At 38.7% G+C, this 17,462-nt stretch overlaps 1 protein-coding gene across 1 annotated transcript in view; it reads left to right on the forward strand.

Annotated features, from left to right (window-relative positions):
• The window catches only part of LOC134858530 (adhesion G protein-coupled receptor A3), a 231,850-nt gene that overhangs the window by 184,533 nt on the left and 29,855 nt on the right, over window positions 1-17,462 (forward strand). Inside the window, exons 15-16 of the mRNA XM_063874486.1 lie at window positions 7,096-7,223; window positions 13,236-13,359. Coding sequence (XP_063730556.1) covers window positions 7,096-7,223; window positions 13,236-13,359 — 252 coding nt within the window. The remainder of the gene's footprint in view (window positions 1-7,095; window positions 7,224-13,235; window positions 13,360-17,462) is intronic.

A 17,462-nucleotide genomic window follows, 5' to 3' on the forward strand; every position in this document is an offset into this window, starting at 1 on the left:
ATCAAAACACAGCATTGGCCTCTTGCATAGCTGTTGTGTTTTTCATCTTTTTAGTAGGGCTGCCGTTAAACCATTAATTAATAATATATATACATTTATTTAAGGATTTCAACTCACTGTTACTAATTGTCTTTCCATTTAATCAAATCTAATACAGTTTATATTTAAATATTCAATAATTTGATCTGTAAGCAGAAAATGTAAAAAAGCAGCATTGGCCGTCAATACATTGGCCAATGAACCACCTGAAATACAAAAGTATGCAAACGTTTTCAAATAAATAAAAGACAAAGAAAACCAGAAAATAAACTATATGAAGGCCGGAAGCAGATCAGTTTTGCCATTGTCGGTTATGAAATGCTTATAATGAATGCATTATCAATATTGTTGTTGATTGACTTATTAATCTTTTATTAGATACTGATCTGGTGCCAATTAACGCTGTTAGCAGGTCATGCAAAAAAAAAGTATTGAGTGATGCATCTCAAGACTTTTTTCATAAATGTTTAAAAAACTATTGATTTACGTCAGCCTGTACATAATGTTTGCATGAAGCCAATATTTCAGGAAGCCTGCAGGGAATTTATTGATATCTGCCACAAATGTCTCAAGGTTGAACTGTTAGAATTACATTTTTGGCCATAACAGAATAATCAATATGTGCTAATATTGATTATTCAGCACAAATCCAATGGAATAAAATTGGACGGTCATGGATGTAAACTACAACTTGACTGTTTGTTGGATGCATAATTCTAGTTTGCTTATTATGATAAAACCTCCTAAACCGGTGTCCCAGGATTCTAGGTAGGCCACATATAATTGAACCTATCATGTATGGACTCACGGAAAGAGTGAGTATCTGCTATAGGACTCACTGCTCCTATAGCAGTGAGTCCAGACCCCGGCCCTATGTGTGTATGTCCGGTCTTAGTGTTCAGCTGTGACGACCTTGGGTGAATTTGAACTCCACTATCTCCCACTCAGTGAGGATGGTGGTGTAAGTAGGTCTTGCTTCACTTGGATCCTGGAAACAGAACATGTTGGTGTTACACAAGGCGTTACAACTTTTCATACGGTCAAAAAGTGTTCAAGTATGTAATGCAAAGACAGTGAAAAACCTTAAATAAAACATACTTAAAACATCAGCATGCATAATCACATCGCTTGATTTTTTTATGTGTCCCTAATGGACACTGCTTTCTAACAGTGTAATGTTTGATTGAAATGGAGGAGCTACTAGAAAGTGGCAAAGAGTGAAAATTGGTATTAAGTGCTGTGAATAAATAATATGAAACAAAAAAATACTGTACCTTTAAAAAAAAGAAAAGCCCAGTGGAATGTTTTTAATAGCTTGAAGTGCAGCGTGGTTGCTGTCTGTCAGGGCAGAATTGGTACATACACATTTCTTTTATTAAAGAGGATATATTATTGGTATTTTGTGCCTGTACTGTGACATGTTTCTTGCTTTAATGTTCAGAATGGTCTTTGTTTTTATCACGCTGCCTGTGCTGCATTACATATTTTCACCAAGCCTCAAGGAAGTGCGCAAGACGTTGAAGCTAAGTGGCTTTCGTAGTGGCCAAGTGGTGGTACTACAACTTCTGTCAGCCCTTGACGTCATTGGACCCAAAAATATTATTTCTCCCATGAATGATATAAAGAAACGTCTGTGAATCAACAAATAACTCGACGCTCAATAAATCAACTACGGAAACTTGTATAGCTCTTTTATAAATTAATTAGAGTCCAAAAGCTTTAAAATGTTTTAATAGACGAATCCAGAGTTTATTTTCGCTCTCCATTCAATCTGGCAAAGCCAAGCCAAGACTGGACGTGACGCTCTAGTTTTGGAGGCGGGGCTTAAGCTATATGCAAGTGGGCCGAGATAAGGGAGTTTATGCTCTCTGTCAAGCCATATTGACTTCATTCACCACAAAGGACATTTCATAGGAATGAACGGGATCCTTCCTCCCATGCTGCATCCAGTCCTCTTTATACATCCATGCTTTTCACCCTCTGTCTGAAACCAGAGCCCAGTCTGCTCAGATTGGTTAGCCGACAAGTTTTGATTGGTCAATGCTTAGAGACGTCCCTTAGCCTATCACGAACAATGTGTTAGAGCGCTAACCAATAGAAGCCTGAGTGTTACACAGTGATGTCACTATGTTTTGGAAGTAAACAAAGGAGTCCAATGGAGGTGTTTCAGGCAGGGGGGTAGAGTGTGGGAAAGAAACAGATTTTTTTAGCCTTTGCAGATCATTTACATGCACTAAAACCTATATAACACACTACAGGAGAGGGGAAACCAAAAAGCATAATATTGTCCCTTAACTTTTTATTAACAAGACTGTGCCACACTTACAGTTTTGTGACTAACCTCTGAGGTAGGATGCATGACGCGTTCTGGATTGGGATGAGAGCAGCTTGACTCAGCTTTATCTGATATTTTCAAAGACTCTGGAGGCTGGCAGCTGACATTCTCAGCCAACGTTATAAGCCCAGTGATGATCATAATGCATCCCAAGAGAACAGTCGACATACTCCCTCACTCTTCCAGCCATTTAACCATGGCTGCCGTCACTCATGTGCCTCGCATCACACCAACCAGCTCAACATGTCTAGTCACGCTTTGGTTTTTACCTGTGCTGTCGCTGATTCGAGACATGTTCTCTTTGACCTTTGGTTATTATGATGTTTGTGTGGGGATATTTTTGATGATCTAAACCCCTGTGAAGTGTGACTTTCTCTTTAAGTATATACATCAGCTTAGTGACTTAAAAGCTTCACTTCAGCAGGATTTCTTGCTCATGCTTCAGGCCTTGATTTATTTTTACCAGCGACATCAATTCATTGAGCTGTAATTAACACCAGTGTTTATTGTCCTTCCATGACATCGCTCCGGGGACAAATACAAACTTAATAATTCCCAGTAAAACAGTAGCAACCAAATTAAATGAAGCTGTTAACAATTTTAGAATGTGTTTGCTGTGTGGTTTTCCCCACAAGGACCAAACCATTGTGTCCTTTTCTCTGTCTGTCTGTCTGTCTGTCTGTCTGTCTGTCTGTCTGTCTGTCTGTCTGTCTGTCTGTCTGTCTGTCTGTCTGTCTGTCTGTCTGTCTGTCTGTCTGTCTGTCTGTCTGTCTGTCTGTCTGTCTGTCTGTCTGTCTGTCTGTCTGTCTGTCTGTCTGTCTGTCTGTCTGTCTGTCTGTCTGTCTGTCTGTCTGTCTGTCTGTCTGTGTATCCAGAATGATGGTGCATTTTATTTCTCAGGTCTACAGTCCTCTTTACCCAGCTCCCTCTTGTCCTCTTTGATTGTCTACAAGCTGCCAACTCATGTCGGTTTTATTCAAAGATCAATTTTATTTTCTTCCAGCACCTTTTCAGGAGGTAGTTAGTATTAAAACTGCTATAATCATGTTTAGGGTTCTTTTTGTCAGTAAATGATCAAATGACTTTTGCCATCCAACAATTATCAACCGACTGTAGTCCCCCTCCTCATCTCTGATTGACTTTTCCCAGTGATGATTTGACTTGGTCTTATTGGTACCATTCTGGGTGACTTAACATTTCGTCCCTTTCCAAGATGTACTGTATATGCACTGTGTTTTTTCCTGAAACAAATGAAGGGTTTCTATTTCTGATGGCACATTTGCAGTTCACTATGATAGCGGCGGCCGCTTTATCCCTCAAAATGATTAATCATTCTTTAAACAACGTCTGATTTCAGAAGAAGACCAAAGCTGGCTTCTGGTCTCTAGAAAAAGATTGTGCCGTCTGACATCACTATCAGCTGTAGCTAACTAGCTTATTAGACTAGATACCGCCATGTGCAGGCTTGGGGAGTAACCGATTACATTTAACAGGGTTACGCACCAGGATACAAAAATAGTAGCTGTATTCGTAACGGTACTAGCAAAAAGGATCATATTTTAATTCTTCTCTGTAAGCTGAACTGTTCTAGAGGCTGATACCTTAAGTGTGAATCTATACACTTACTGCCTTTACCCTGTCCTGCATTAAAATATTACTCAAGTGTAAAAGTGCTCATTATGGCCCATTTCATCATAAATATATATATATATGTACTGTGGCTTGTGAAAGTGGAGCTCATTTACATTTTTCTATATATTTCTGTGTTAACCTATGTATAATAATATATCTTAATGTATTTATAGTGATTATAAAATGCTAATTAGCAAATACATGCAGGGGAGCAAAAGATACAATATTTGCCTATGCCAGGTAACAAAGTACAAGTATAACATTTGCATAAAAAGGAAAAATACTTAAGTCAAGTATCTCCAAATGTTGTTTATTTTCAGTACTTAAGTTAATGCACCTGACACCAATAGAGTAGTATGTGATGGATTGACAGATGGATAAATGGGTGGGGAACTTGAAATTATGTTTTTGATTAGTTTACATAAATTGATCTATTGGAAGAATGTACATTCACCTAAAAATGTAATAATTAAAAAACCCCTCTTAGGGTTAAATTGTGAAAACATCTCTTAGAAACTTGGATGGATATCCACTTTTCTCACTAAAAACAGAAGGGAGTGTGTAATGGGCTCAGTGCTGAGTGTTGGACTAAGTGTCTGCACCACAGCTCTGCATCTCCCCGGCGTCCTGTCCCCAAAGCTTTAACTTCATCTTGTGCCACTGCTTTACAACTGTGCTTTTAAATGCTCGGGGTCAAGGTTGCGACCCCTCGCAGGCCCCGGCAGGCTCATCAGCCTTCGGATAAACATGCAGAAAATATCCCACTTGGCTACGCACTGAGGCAATGATAGAGTCAGACTGTGTGTGTGTGTGTGTGTGTGTGTGTGTGTGTGTGTGTGTGTGTGTGTGTGTGTGTGTGTGTGTGTGTGTGTGTGTGTGTGTGTGTGTGTGTGTGTGTGTGTGTGTGTGTGTGTGTGTGTGTGTGTGTGTGTGTGTGTGTGTGTGTGTGTGGATCACTCTCACAGACTCAAACTCAGTGATCTGGCAGGGTTATGGAGATGGGAGGGTGGGGTGGAGAGAGGTGCTTTATTTAGCATCACTGCTGGCTCCACACATAGATGCTAAATGGGTGACCACATTTTAAAATAGCTTGTTTTGCGTCTAAATGCAATTCCATACATGTTGCAACACACTACAGGTGAACATGGATAAAACAGGGGGATTGATTAAAAACGATAAAACTTCCACAGTAGACGACTTTACATTGAGACAATATTTTGTCTATTCATGTTTCATCATTTAGTTTGCACATTTAGGAAGCAATCTTCACATGCAAACTGACAGACTTAGTAAAAGAAACACCTTTACGTGACCTGTTTTCTTTCCACTAGTATGAACAACACGCATATAATGTAAGCAAAATGCTCAAAAGAGTGACCAATTCCTTAAAACTGCATTAAAACTTGCGTCTGCTTGGAGTTGTCAGCTGTTTCTGTCATGCTGTGAAAGTGTGTTGTACACTTTATGTAGAATAAATCACAAACCAAACGGACTGTGATGTTGATAAGAGCTTAATGAGCGTCTGTGCCACAAAGAGAGACTTAGGTTTGTCTTTCTGCCTGGCTGCTATCCATTTTTGTTTTGCTCTTTATGTTGGCAGACTAGGCAGATTATGCTATTGTTGCACTGAGAGTGTCAGCTCAACGCCTGAAATGCAATATGGTAATGCGGCGAGGGGGGGGGGGGGGATATTCGCTCCACAGGGTTGTTGTTACTCTTTTAGGCTGATTTGGAAAACATTCTGACTCCATTTCCTTCAAATCTATTAGTATTTTCCTTGCATATGTCACAATGTACTGTTCCTTTTCACATTGGGGACACATCATCATTTTTAAGGTGTTTTTTAAAAATGTCTGCAGCTTGTTGTCCGCTGATTATTATCATCGAACAAGAACAAGTACTGTACTGAAGTAGAAAATGGAAGTACTTGTACTTTACTTGAACATATTGTAATTTTACTCCACTACATATATTATACAGTTTTAGTTACTTTGCAGATCTAAAATATGAATACAAAATCAAGTAATTCATTATGATATATAATTATAGGTTAATCTACCCAATATTACATTCAGTAATTCAAATAAACCCCTTTTTTACCAAGTGCAACATTGAAGAGATGAACACATTAATGGATCGATCATTTCAATAGGATAATATAAAATATACGGGGCTTAAATGGGTAATTCTGCATAATGACTACTTTTACATTTGGTGCTTAAAGTATATTTTGATGTTAATACTTTCAGTAATGAGTACCATTTTGAATGCAGCACATTTACTTGTAACTGAGTATGTTTACACTGTAGTATTGCTACTTTTACTTAATCATTTGCGTATTTGATCAACCTCTGCTGATTATGTTGATGAAACTATAGGTATTCTGAGGGTTTGTGCAGGGTTAGGGATTTATTTGTTAAACTTAATGCAAAAACAGACATGATACATAGGGTTTAAAGCCATATCCATTGGCATGAGGTAAGAAAGATTGCCCAAACCCTTAAATTAAAAGCTGTTTATAAAATGATTCTTTAAATACTCAATGTTAATGCTAATCTATGCTGATTGTAAAGTATCACAGTTATTATGTTTAGGTAATTCATTTCAGTTCTGTTTCAGGGACACAGGAGGTAAAAGGTATAATAATACAAAATAAAATACAACAAATAAATACTGATCAATCTCAGTCAAATAAAGGGAGGCATAACAAAGATCCTATGAAATATAACAACCTATAAAATGAAAATTAAATAATTCAAGTAGAAACCTATGAAATAAATATGAAAATAAATCAATAATAAAGATTAAATTAGCATTCAAAAGCGGTTGTTGCGGTCATGAATGTTGGACATATTGTGTTTGTGAAAAAATCAAACATAAAGTTGTTTAAAAAAAAGGAACGGTGGGTTGTTGCGTATAAAATCTATTCTAAAAAGAAGTGTCTCAAGCTTTTGTTTAAAAATGTAATGTTGATGAATCAACACCAAAAAAAACTGAACCGTTGACTTTAAATAAATGTATTATCAATTTATTCAGTGTATATTTAGCAGGACTTCTGTCTCATCCCCACTTTGTCCTTGTTTCCTCAGGATCTGAAGAAGGTGCTGTCTTTCCCCCCGTACCCTGGGGAGTTTCTGCACCCGGTCGTGTATGCCTGCACGGCGGTCATGTTGCTCTGCCTTTTCGCCTCCATCATCACCTACATAGTGCACCACAGGTAAAAAAAATGCTTTAAACTTTAATCCTTCAACAGTTTTTCCCTTCATGGTTTAATTGTTGACTCCTCTGTCAGAGATCCTGGGTGTGAGTCAGATTCTTTAGGCTGGGGGGTAAAGCACTGCAGCCTGTCTGACTAAGAGGATCTAAAACACAGATGTGTGTGTGTGTGTGTGTGTGTGTGTGTGTGTGTGTGTGTGTGTGTGTGTGTGTGTGTGTGTGTGTGTGTGTGTGTGTGTGTGTGTGTGTGTGTGTGTGTGTGTGTGTGTGTGTGTGTGTGTGTGTGTGTGTGTGTGTGTGTGTGTGTGTGTGTGTGTGTGTGTGTTTCAGAGCGGCTTTTAATGGATTTCTGAGGGGCATTTAGGCCACCTTTACTCCTATTATTCCATATGGAGATGAAAAATGTACTGTGGCTTTGCACTGTGGCATCTTTCTGCTCTTCTTCTGCTGTGAAAGCAGGGGTGTGGCTGTCTTGCGCATTATTCCAGCAATGCAAATTTTATTCTCTGTGGCATTAATTCGGTACCATAGTATCCATTTTTGACCCTCCTGTCATGTTCAATTTTTTGGTGGTGTTATTTTTGGTGATGGTGTTCCTGGTCTAATTTTACTGGTATGTTTTAACTGCTCTTAGATTAACACAGAAACCTTTGATTATCACCAAGTTTGATTTAACTCACATTTAAGCTGTAAACAATGTCTCAGACTACTGGTCTGCAAAAATAACTGTAGTGAATATAAAAATAATAGACACTGAAAATGATTTCCAAAATTAACATATTGTCTTACCCATTCACTTCCTATGGTGGCCAATTTTCACTGGGAACATTATAGGTGTTACAAAGTTGACTAAACCGCTTTAAATCCAATGAAAGTGGTGATCAGCAATTGTATTTGTTCATAATCACCGGCCTTGAAGCAACCAAATGTAAAACACAATATTTATGATTGATGAAAGTGGTAAATTGGTGACATTTGTCCCAAACACGACAGGAGCACTGAATAGACTGAAACGTTGACTTTAATAAATATATTATGTCAACAGATTTCCCATACCTGTATTACGTTAGTTGAAAGCACTAAAATCAAATTCAAAAAATTAGGTTCAACGTTATATTATTGCTTTCAACTAACCTCATACAGTTATGTGAAATCTGTTGACATAATATATTTAATTAAATCAACGTTTCAGTTTTTTTGGAATTTTTTATTAGTTTTGTTCATCTAAAAGAAATGTTTCATAAGCGGCAATTTTCTTAGAATAACACAATATTCTGAGACAGATGTTTTTGTTTCATTTATGTCTGTGAATGAAGCGCAGACATTTATTAAAGTGTTTGTGTGGATGCGCAGCAGCATTTGCAACCATGTGTGACACCTGGGACGGAGACAAGTTGCGTCCCTCTGCAGTCAGACAGCGATGACAGCAGCTGGGCTCCGAACAGCGGCAGCATCACTTACTGTCGCCCAGCACTGCAGTATTGACTGGGGGGGGGAAAGATGAAAATACAGACAGAAGCAATTTTGGAAATTGCAGAAGATTGAGCTTTTTGATTCGAGTGGAATGTAAACAGAACTCAAACACCAATGGATGTCTGAGGGTTTGTGCAAGATTAGAGTATTATTAGTTCGAGTCAATGCAAAAATATAAATATGACACGTCGGGTTAAAAGACCCATTAATAGGAATGTGGTAAGGATTTAAATCTATTTAAATTAGCTTTTTATTAGCAACACCCCAACGGTCATTTAATATTCACTATCATTTTATTTCTTACCTAGAGGGATCAATATTAGTGCTATACTAAGGTGGCTGTAAAATAACAGTGTTGATTCTATATATGAAAGATCTAGTATTTTACTAGACTTGTAAACATATTTCTAATCTGAAGGACAGGACTCTTGATGTTTTTGTAAAATGGATGAGTGCGATTTCCAAATCTCTGTGAGCACTAAAATTGGTAAAGTAAAATGTATGAAATGATCATACAATATGATCATACTTCATGGTCAGATCAACAGTGACATTTTTCTTGCGCCACAGCTGCGGCATTTGTAATATCAACAACGACAAATTGAAGACAAGATACAAGGAAACAGACATTTAACACAGCATCATAATCACTGGAAACAAGATGCTCAACACTCTTTAACGAACGTTTGACCTCTTAGTAACTGTGTACTTCATTTGAGGATTGACTGGTCCTTCCCTATAACATTGAGAATCACATGGCAATTTCAATGTCAGTCAAACTTATCGCAATCAGTCTTTTTTTCCGAAATTGAGCAGATCTATTGTTAAATGCTGTATAGTAAAGCACCTGAACAGGAAAGGGAAAACCCCAAAAAGTATAATAGGGCCACTTTCAATGTGACGGAGAGAAACTGCAATTTGGTTTGTTCTGTCAGTAGGCTATATAATTGATTCAGTTACTACCAACACTCTGCAGACGCTTCAATTTGACTATTTGCACAAAATCTTTCAGGAATTGAATGTTTTGTACAGATGGAAGGATGGACAGACTATTAGACAATAGAGTATCTAAAGAATTGAAAATCTATGAATCTAATTTGCATAGAAATTTGCTGATTGTGCACAACATGTGAGCATGTTACCATATTTAAATATGTGCATCTAACACAGACATTCACTGTTTGCTTGGCAGAATAATAAGGTTGCATTACAAAAAAATCTACAATTATTCCATATCTATGTATTTTGTATGATTTGTGAAGGTTTAGGGGCTGCAAAAGCGGCACAATCCTTTTGAGGATGTAAATCCAGCCCTAAGTATGTTTACATGCACATTAATGTCCCAGTACTACCCCAGTCTTGTTCATCTTTTCATGCAACATTCTCCTGATTTCTATGACAATGTTCCGGCTAGCACTCCACTGTCTTCCAAAAACAGAGTAAGGGCTTAACCGAGTTTCTATAACCAGGATCAGATGTTTACATGGGTAAAACATAACTGTCTTCTTCCAAAATACAAAACTTGTGTGCCTGTAAGCCCACTCATTCTTCAAAAAGTGCTTTGCAGAGCAGAAACACATTAATTCTAGTCCAAACCAGAGAGAAAAAGCCCATGTTCAAGAAATGAAGCCGGAGCTTTTGTGGTGTCTGTCGCACACAGGGGAGAGTTAGAGGCTTTTTCTTTCAAAGGCACTCACATTAACAAAATCCAACACCTCCTCGTCCTCCACACCGCCCTCAAGGCACTCCCCAGCACTAAAACACATCTCTGTTTAGTAACACTTTGGTTATGTAGTATCACTCCCGCTGACTGACAGTATCGGAGCGGAGACGCATTGGGCGGCATGTTAAATGGGCAGAATGTGAGGGAGGCTGTTCAAGGATAGGCACAGTAGATTGTGCATGTTTAAAAAAGCCACTTTCTCGCATCATCCATAAAAATATGCTTGCAATTGCCCGGCCCTATTGCTGCCAGGTAGCGCACTTTTCTCAATCATGTTAGTACGTACCCACTTCCATTTTCCTATCTAAAGGTGCAATGTGTAAGATAAAGCACAAATTTTGGTTTCAAACGTCCAATACATTCACAAAATGATCAACGTGAAGAGGATACAGTGTTGACAACATGTCAAAGACATCTTTGTTTTGAGTCAAAGAGATATCCACTGAAATTAGCATGCTAATCTACTAGCCAACAGCCTGTCTTGTATAGTATTAGTCCATGTAGCGCTAGTCTGCTCAGTTAGCTGTTAGCAGTCAGCTTGAAATCTGCGGGAACGGCACCCAGCAAAGGCCAAAAAAACAACTTGCGAAATTTACAGTCCATATTTATTGGTACATTGAACACAAAGATGGCTAAGATGAACAAAAAAAGGCACCAAAAGTAAATATTTTAAGTAACCAGTGTAATTTGAACCTGCTCAAGCTAAAAAATGGCCGTTTTCTCTTTGCTCAACGCTAGGTTTCAGTGCACAGCCTTGTAGTCAAAACAGCTAGTTAAGTTTTGTTTCTATGGTAATCTTAGTTTACACCGCTTCATACAGCTGTCATTTCATTGGTTTTGCGTTGAAAAGTCAGAGGTAAACAAGATCAAAGTTGAATCTGTCCTTGAGCACTCAAAGTAATTAGTACTTTGAGTGCTCAATGACAGTTTCAAACAGTGAGCAACTCCAAGGGTAGCTTTTCCGCCTAGTTGGGCACTTATCGTGTGAAAGTAGCTTCAGAGTTCCATCAGTTAGATGGAATTTAGCTTATCCTTGCCCGGTTGTTAGTTAGTAGTCATTTTTTTTAGACTGATGATAATAAATGTAGTTTGTATGATTGGCAGAGTTGAAACACTGCCTCCACCTCTTTGCAACCTGAGCAGCCCTGTTACCTTTGCTTTATGGCACTTGTCAGTGTGTGTGTCTCCCACCAATGATACCTACCCATTATATAGTGTGTCATTTTATACTGTCCATAGCTTAATCGTTTTTTACAGTGTGCCCAGGAGTGGGTGCAGGGGTGAGGGAGCAGATGCAGAGAGAGGATCCCCCCACCGCCATCTTCCCCACCTTCTGGGAGATGGGGATGTGGAGGGTTGCCAGGTTAATGTACTTGACCCAATGAAAGCCCAGAGCAGAGCCTATGAAAACCCTCTTCCAGGGAGGCCAGGAGCCGGCCTGATTTATGGCCTCTTTGCTGAATGGAGTTCAGCACTTGCACCGCGGCAAAGGCATCGACGGCAGCAGCTTTTACTCCCCCCCCTCCGGCCCCAGACACGCCTCATAGCTCACTACTGAGCCACTGCTTCATCTACAGTTGGCTCACGTGCAGCCGGGGCTCCGCTCCTCCATTTTGGGGAGTGGAGATTTCCAGCACAAGGTTATATAATTTGAAATGGTGACAGTGTCTGTACGGAATAAAAGGAACGGGGAGGCAGAAAGAAAAGTAATTAAAAGAATGGATGGTCTGTTAATTCACATCGTTGAGACAAATATGTTAGCATTGTCTGACCTAGTTAGCCTATTACCTAACAGCTGAATGGAAAATGGTAATGTGGGTTAAGTGCCCTGCCCAAGAGTGTGTAACCCCCCTGGCTAATGCCATATTTCACAGAGTGGATATGAGTGCATGGTTTTACATCATGAAAACTTCAATTGGCCCAGCCAGCTGGAAGCAATCTCTTTTATTTCATCATCAAACCAGCGGAGTGAGTCCCATTTGTGTGCATTCACCACAAATACAGGAAGGTTGTGCCCTGAATGACACACTGAACCCTTATCTGATGTGAACTGTGATTTACCCTCGTCTTGAGGTGCATTTTACATAAAATAGCATAACCATTTAGGTTGACATGTTTTTGGTTTAAAAAACACACAATGGTGCTCTTGGAGGAGATTCAGGTGATAAGGTGGGTGGCTGTTACCTTAGTTGGTTATTGGCTAATGGTCGCACAACCCAAAAAACTCTGAAACGGTGAATGTAGTAAGACAATGAGCGGTGATTGACGATGCTACCCAATTGTTTTTGGCAAGAAATCATGGTTCTCTCTGGTGCCACAATATTAGACTTCAGTATACTAATATTGTGGCATAAAAAAATAACCAAACAATGGTATAGCCAACATTTTACCAACCATTAAAACATAATGGCCTATACCAGTTTTAAATAGCAGCTTACAATTGTTGGTCTTGATACAAAAAAACTGTTTTCATTAAGTGAATTACTCTCTGTTAAAATATTGAATGTTGAGTCAAGGTTGAAGTGTTTTCAGTATAGAAAATATTATATTATTCAGCACATGTATTGGCATAGGGCATGTAAAGACTTGTTTAAAAGTCTTAAACTCTGCTAGCAGCTTCCCCCAGGCTCTCCTGTGGTTGTTAATCTATAACGCAGAAGCAAGGTAAAACATGTATGCAGACCTTGGAAAAGCCTGGTTTAAATCACATTTGAAGTGACTGATACATACACCTTGAGAACAGCATCTAAATGAGATTCATGATAAAACTCTGTGATGTCTGGTGTTTACCTGCTAATTCTCGGTCTCTCTTGGCAGCGCAATCCGCATCAGTCGGAAGGGATGGCACATGCTTCTCAACTTCTGTTTCCACACGGCGCTGACCTTTGCTGTGTTTGCCGGCGGCATCAATCGAATCAAATACCCCATCATCTGTCAAGCAGTAAGTGCATTCCCTTTTCATTCATCCACTCTCCAAGCTTTTCAGAAAATTGATTATGAATGTCTACTCAGGTGTTGGCAACCAGATCCTCGAGTGCAGTATGTGGACAAATGGTAACCCTGCATTATGTGCCTTTCATGCTTCAGCTGCATGAATGATCTGTTCCCTCTCATGGTTAACACATGAGATGACACAAGGAGCCACTATGGTACAGGATCTTCTGTCATGAATGCACTTACTCTCTGGCCCTCTATTGTCCATGTTGTTGCCTCGGGTTAATGGTGGGCCATATGTTATATCATTGTTCTGGGCAGTCACGAAAGTGGTATGTAGAATTCAATACCAAACAGTTGTCCATGGCATAATTACCTCTATACTGATTATACAGTACAAGGGCTGTCAATAGATTAAATGATGTTTACTTTGATTAATCGTTTTGACTTCCATAGTTAATTCATGATAAATTGATTCAATTCAGTTTTTAATACTCACTTTCAACATGGGAGTAGACAGAAGTGATTGACAAATGTGATGTTTATGCCTATTGCGACAATGCAACTGGGGAACTGTTCTATCTCCATTTGCGGCTTTTTTCTGGCGTTTAGTTTAGTGGATTTAAAAGGAAGTTGTGTTAACACATTGTTATCGTGTTAACTTTGACCGCCGTAGATTATACATTATATAACTTATTTGCTTGTGTTCACAATCACCTCCACAAGTTAGTGTTTGAGGAAAGGATTCTAGAGATTATGGTAAATAAAAAATTGGATCAGCAACCTTCTCCATATCTGTATAGACCAATTTGCTTTACAATGCTAACATACAACGCTACAAATCCATAAAATAAGCGTACACTGTAGTTATATTTATGTTCTATATCTACAGCACCTACTTTCTCTCGTGCTGCATAAGTGCAGATTACTTATTGCCCAGAAGAGAATCTTGAATCTTGTGCCCGCTCTGGTGTGATTGTTCAGGAGATTTAAAATCCAGCCTTGGACTGCAGTATCTTTTCAAAACTTTTAGAAAATAAATCAATATTGGTAAATCCTACGTTGAATCTTTTTAGTGATTTTCATCAAATTTTCAAATGGTAAATGTTATGTAAGTTGTAATAGTTGTTCATTTATTGTATGCAAAATACTGCATAAAACATAGCTTTCAGGAAAAGTGCAACACATGATTAAAATATATCAAAAACTAACCTGACATTAAAATATAAAACACATTTTAAAATGATTACATTAAAAAAAGAAAGTATAACAAAGGGCTTCTGACTTTTTGTGTAAAAAGTATTAGTCAATTATGTAAATTCATTTTACTTTTCATTTATTTAAGAGCTTTATACTAGCAATTCTTAGTATCCTGAGTCTGTTGACCAATCAGAGGCTGCGTCTGGATGGTCTGAAATATTTCAAAAACTGTTGGATTACCAGAACGTTAATCCTCCCCAAATATTATTCCGTGAAACATCTCATCAACTAGCTAAAAATAGTCATGGCTTCAGGATGTATTTATTGAATTGTGTATTTCACCAATCATCAGGTCAAATATTGTATAAACTAAGAGGGTATATGTAGCTCAGAGTGTAAATGGGTGTCAATCAAATGGTCAGTGGTCAATATTGTGCAGTCAACATGACTAGCTGTCCTTGGGCACATTTTCTCCCTCTTCAAGTACCGTTTTGTGTGAAAATGTATGTTAGCGTTTGTATATGTGACATTATACCTGCTAAAGTTCAGCATGTTAGCATTGTATTTGTTAGCATCCACTCACATTAACATCTGCTCACAACAGTATTGAGCTCAGACCATCACCTCAACTCACCGCTTGTTTATTTTCTATTGGTTGCAGATGAGTATTCCTCTAGGTTTCATCAAACATCCTCAACTTGCTTACATCCAAGGTCTTTATACACCTTGTATCGAAATCCTCAATGCATGTTTTCAGCTGTTTTGTACATATTGATCTGCCTGAGAAGATAGATATTCCATTACAGCAGAATGTCCCTCCGGGCGGACTTTCTGACCCTTTGCAATCACTGTGTGGTCACACGGGTGCTGCCTCCATCTCTGCAGCCCACAGTTAGGAATGAGTAAGAGAAGTTTTGCAGAGGGTCTTGGAGATTTGGGATGTCAGGATAGATGTGAGAACAGGTAAGAGAAATGCTGGCATCATACTATTTTTAGTTTGTTATTGATCAAGAAGGCAGGTGGAACAAGGTGGAATTATAAATGGTATTCAGAATGTTTATAATGTTGTCAAGGAATGGTTACAAAAATATAATCTTGTTTAATTAGATTTTAACGGTCAGTTAATCTCAAACCTTTGTATCGATCCAGATGTTTTGGTGTTAGCTATAGTGTTTGAGATTTCAAACATAGAGATTTCTGTCTCTTGAATATAAAGTCAAAGTCAAGTCAAAGTCCACTTTATTGTCAAAGTTCCCACATGTGTTATACGTACAGAAAATTGAAATACCGTTTCTGGCAGTCCCACAGTGCAAATATAAAAGAACATATAACATAACAACATAAAAAGATAAGAGCGTAAAAGAAAAGCTATAAAAGATCTAGCTGGAACTTAGCTTGATCTATTATATGTTCAAAGCTCAAAGAAATACATAAAAAGAACTCAGTAACCACACTCTGTACAGAGGAGTGTAAACCCTAACCCTGTTGTAATCACTTTCATATAGGAACTCTTTTTTTCTACGGCACCACACCCACCAATCATATCATTGTGCATGAATGCAAGCATATATGCGTTTAATAAGAACCTGTCATTTACATGATCTGGGTTTTGTCAATCACATTTGGTTGTTGTCGTGAAAGGCAGGATGTTGGGTCACTTTAAATGTAGCAGTCATACTGACTAGTCAGCATGGAATATGTCCTTTCTGTTTCAGGAGTATTTTCAAGTGTATCCCATGCTAAAGGAAATAACAAGGGAAGCATTGCGGCTCTATTCCCCTTGTCTCTAGAGAACTCAAACAGCTCTTAAAGGCATTAATATAACAACTATCATCTAGAGAATTCAAACGTGTTCTATCATGGCAGCCACCTCAGTACTTCCGGGTCATTTCACTCCACTAGGAACATTGCTGTGCAAAAAAGACTATTCCACCAAAACCCTGATCTCACCGGACCTAGCTAACGCAACAGCTCAGCCAAGTGACTACATTTCGTATCTTCAAAAGCTTCTCAAGTAAGTGCGGTCTAAAATTGCCATCTGCCGTCTAGTAACTTTGAACCTTTTCTTTGGGGTTTGACATGCGAACCAGGATACAGCTGGATTTAGGTATTATAAAACTATGTTTTGTGCTTGGTGATGATTCTTTGTTTTCAACAGGAAAGTGGGCTGGGCCGTCATTTCACTAGGCAGCAACATAGCGCTGCTCTCATCTATTATATTGGATGGAAGCTGAATATTTTTATGGAAAATCATTCCTATCTCCAGCAACTCGTGGCAAAACAATCTAGGATAAATATATATAGATAATAAATACAGAATATTTACATTGTGAAAATGTAAGAGGATTAATTATTATTTGTGATTTTGGGGTGTACTGTCCTTTAAGGCAGTAGAGACTCTCGTCAAGATAGGGTGTAGGTGTCAAAAAGAAAGTGAATGCAAAATAATGTTTCCTTTTTCTCATGGGTGAAAAGCCATATTTACCTGGTAGATTTCCCTTCCATGAGATTGATGGCTGGCCTTGTTCAGGTTTTGAGCATTAAACATTAGGTGGGACAGAGCATCTTCCACTGCCAGCTCACCTCAGCAGGGGTGCATTTACTGTACGTAGGCGCAAAGAGATTGATGTACACTTCTCCTTTTCACTCACAGTTTCAAATGCCTTCACTGACTCCCTGTTCTCCATCAATGGGCCGTGTTCGCTCCCTTTACTGCAAGCTGCAGTGGGTTTGGGCCTCAGCTGCGTCTTCTGCTGTCACAAGCACTTTAGGTGGCCCCTTTATTCCATAGAGTAAAGACTCCGACTCGCCGCGTTGAAACGGAGAGCGTCATTTTTCGTGTCGGAGCTGCCAGGCACAGGTGACAGGGAAGTCTGTAAGAAGTCACCATATGTGTCACAGCCGTCAGGT

Source organism: Eleginops maclovinus, chromosome 22 (genome assembly GCF_036324505.1).
Source record: "Eleginops maclovinus isolate JMC-PN-2008 ecotype Puerto Natales chromosome 22, JC_Emac_rtc_rv5, whole genome shotgun sequence".
NCBI lineage: Eukaryota > Metazoa > Chordata > Actinopteri > Perciformes > Eleginopidae > Eleginops > Eleginops maclovinus.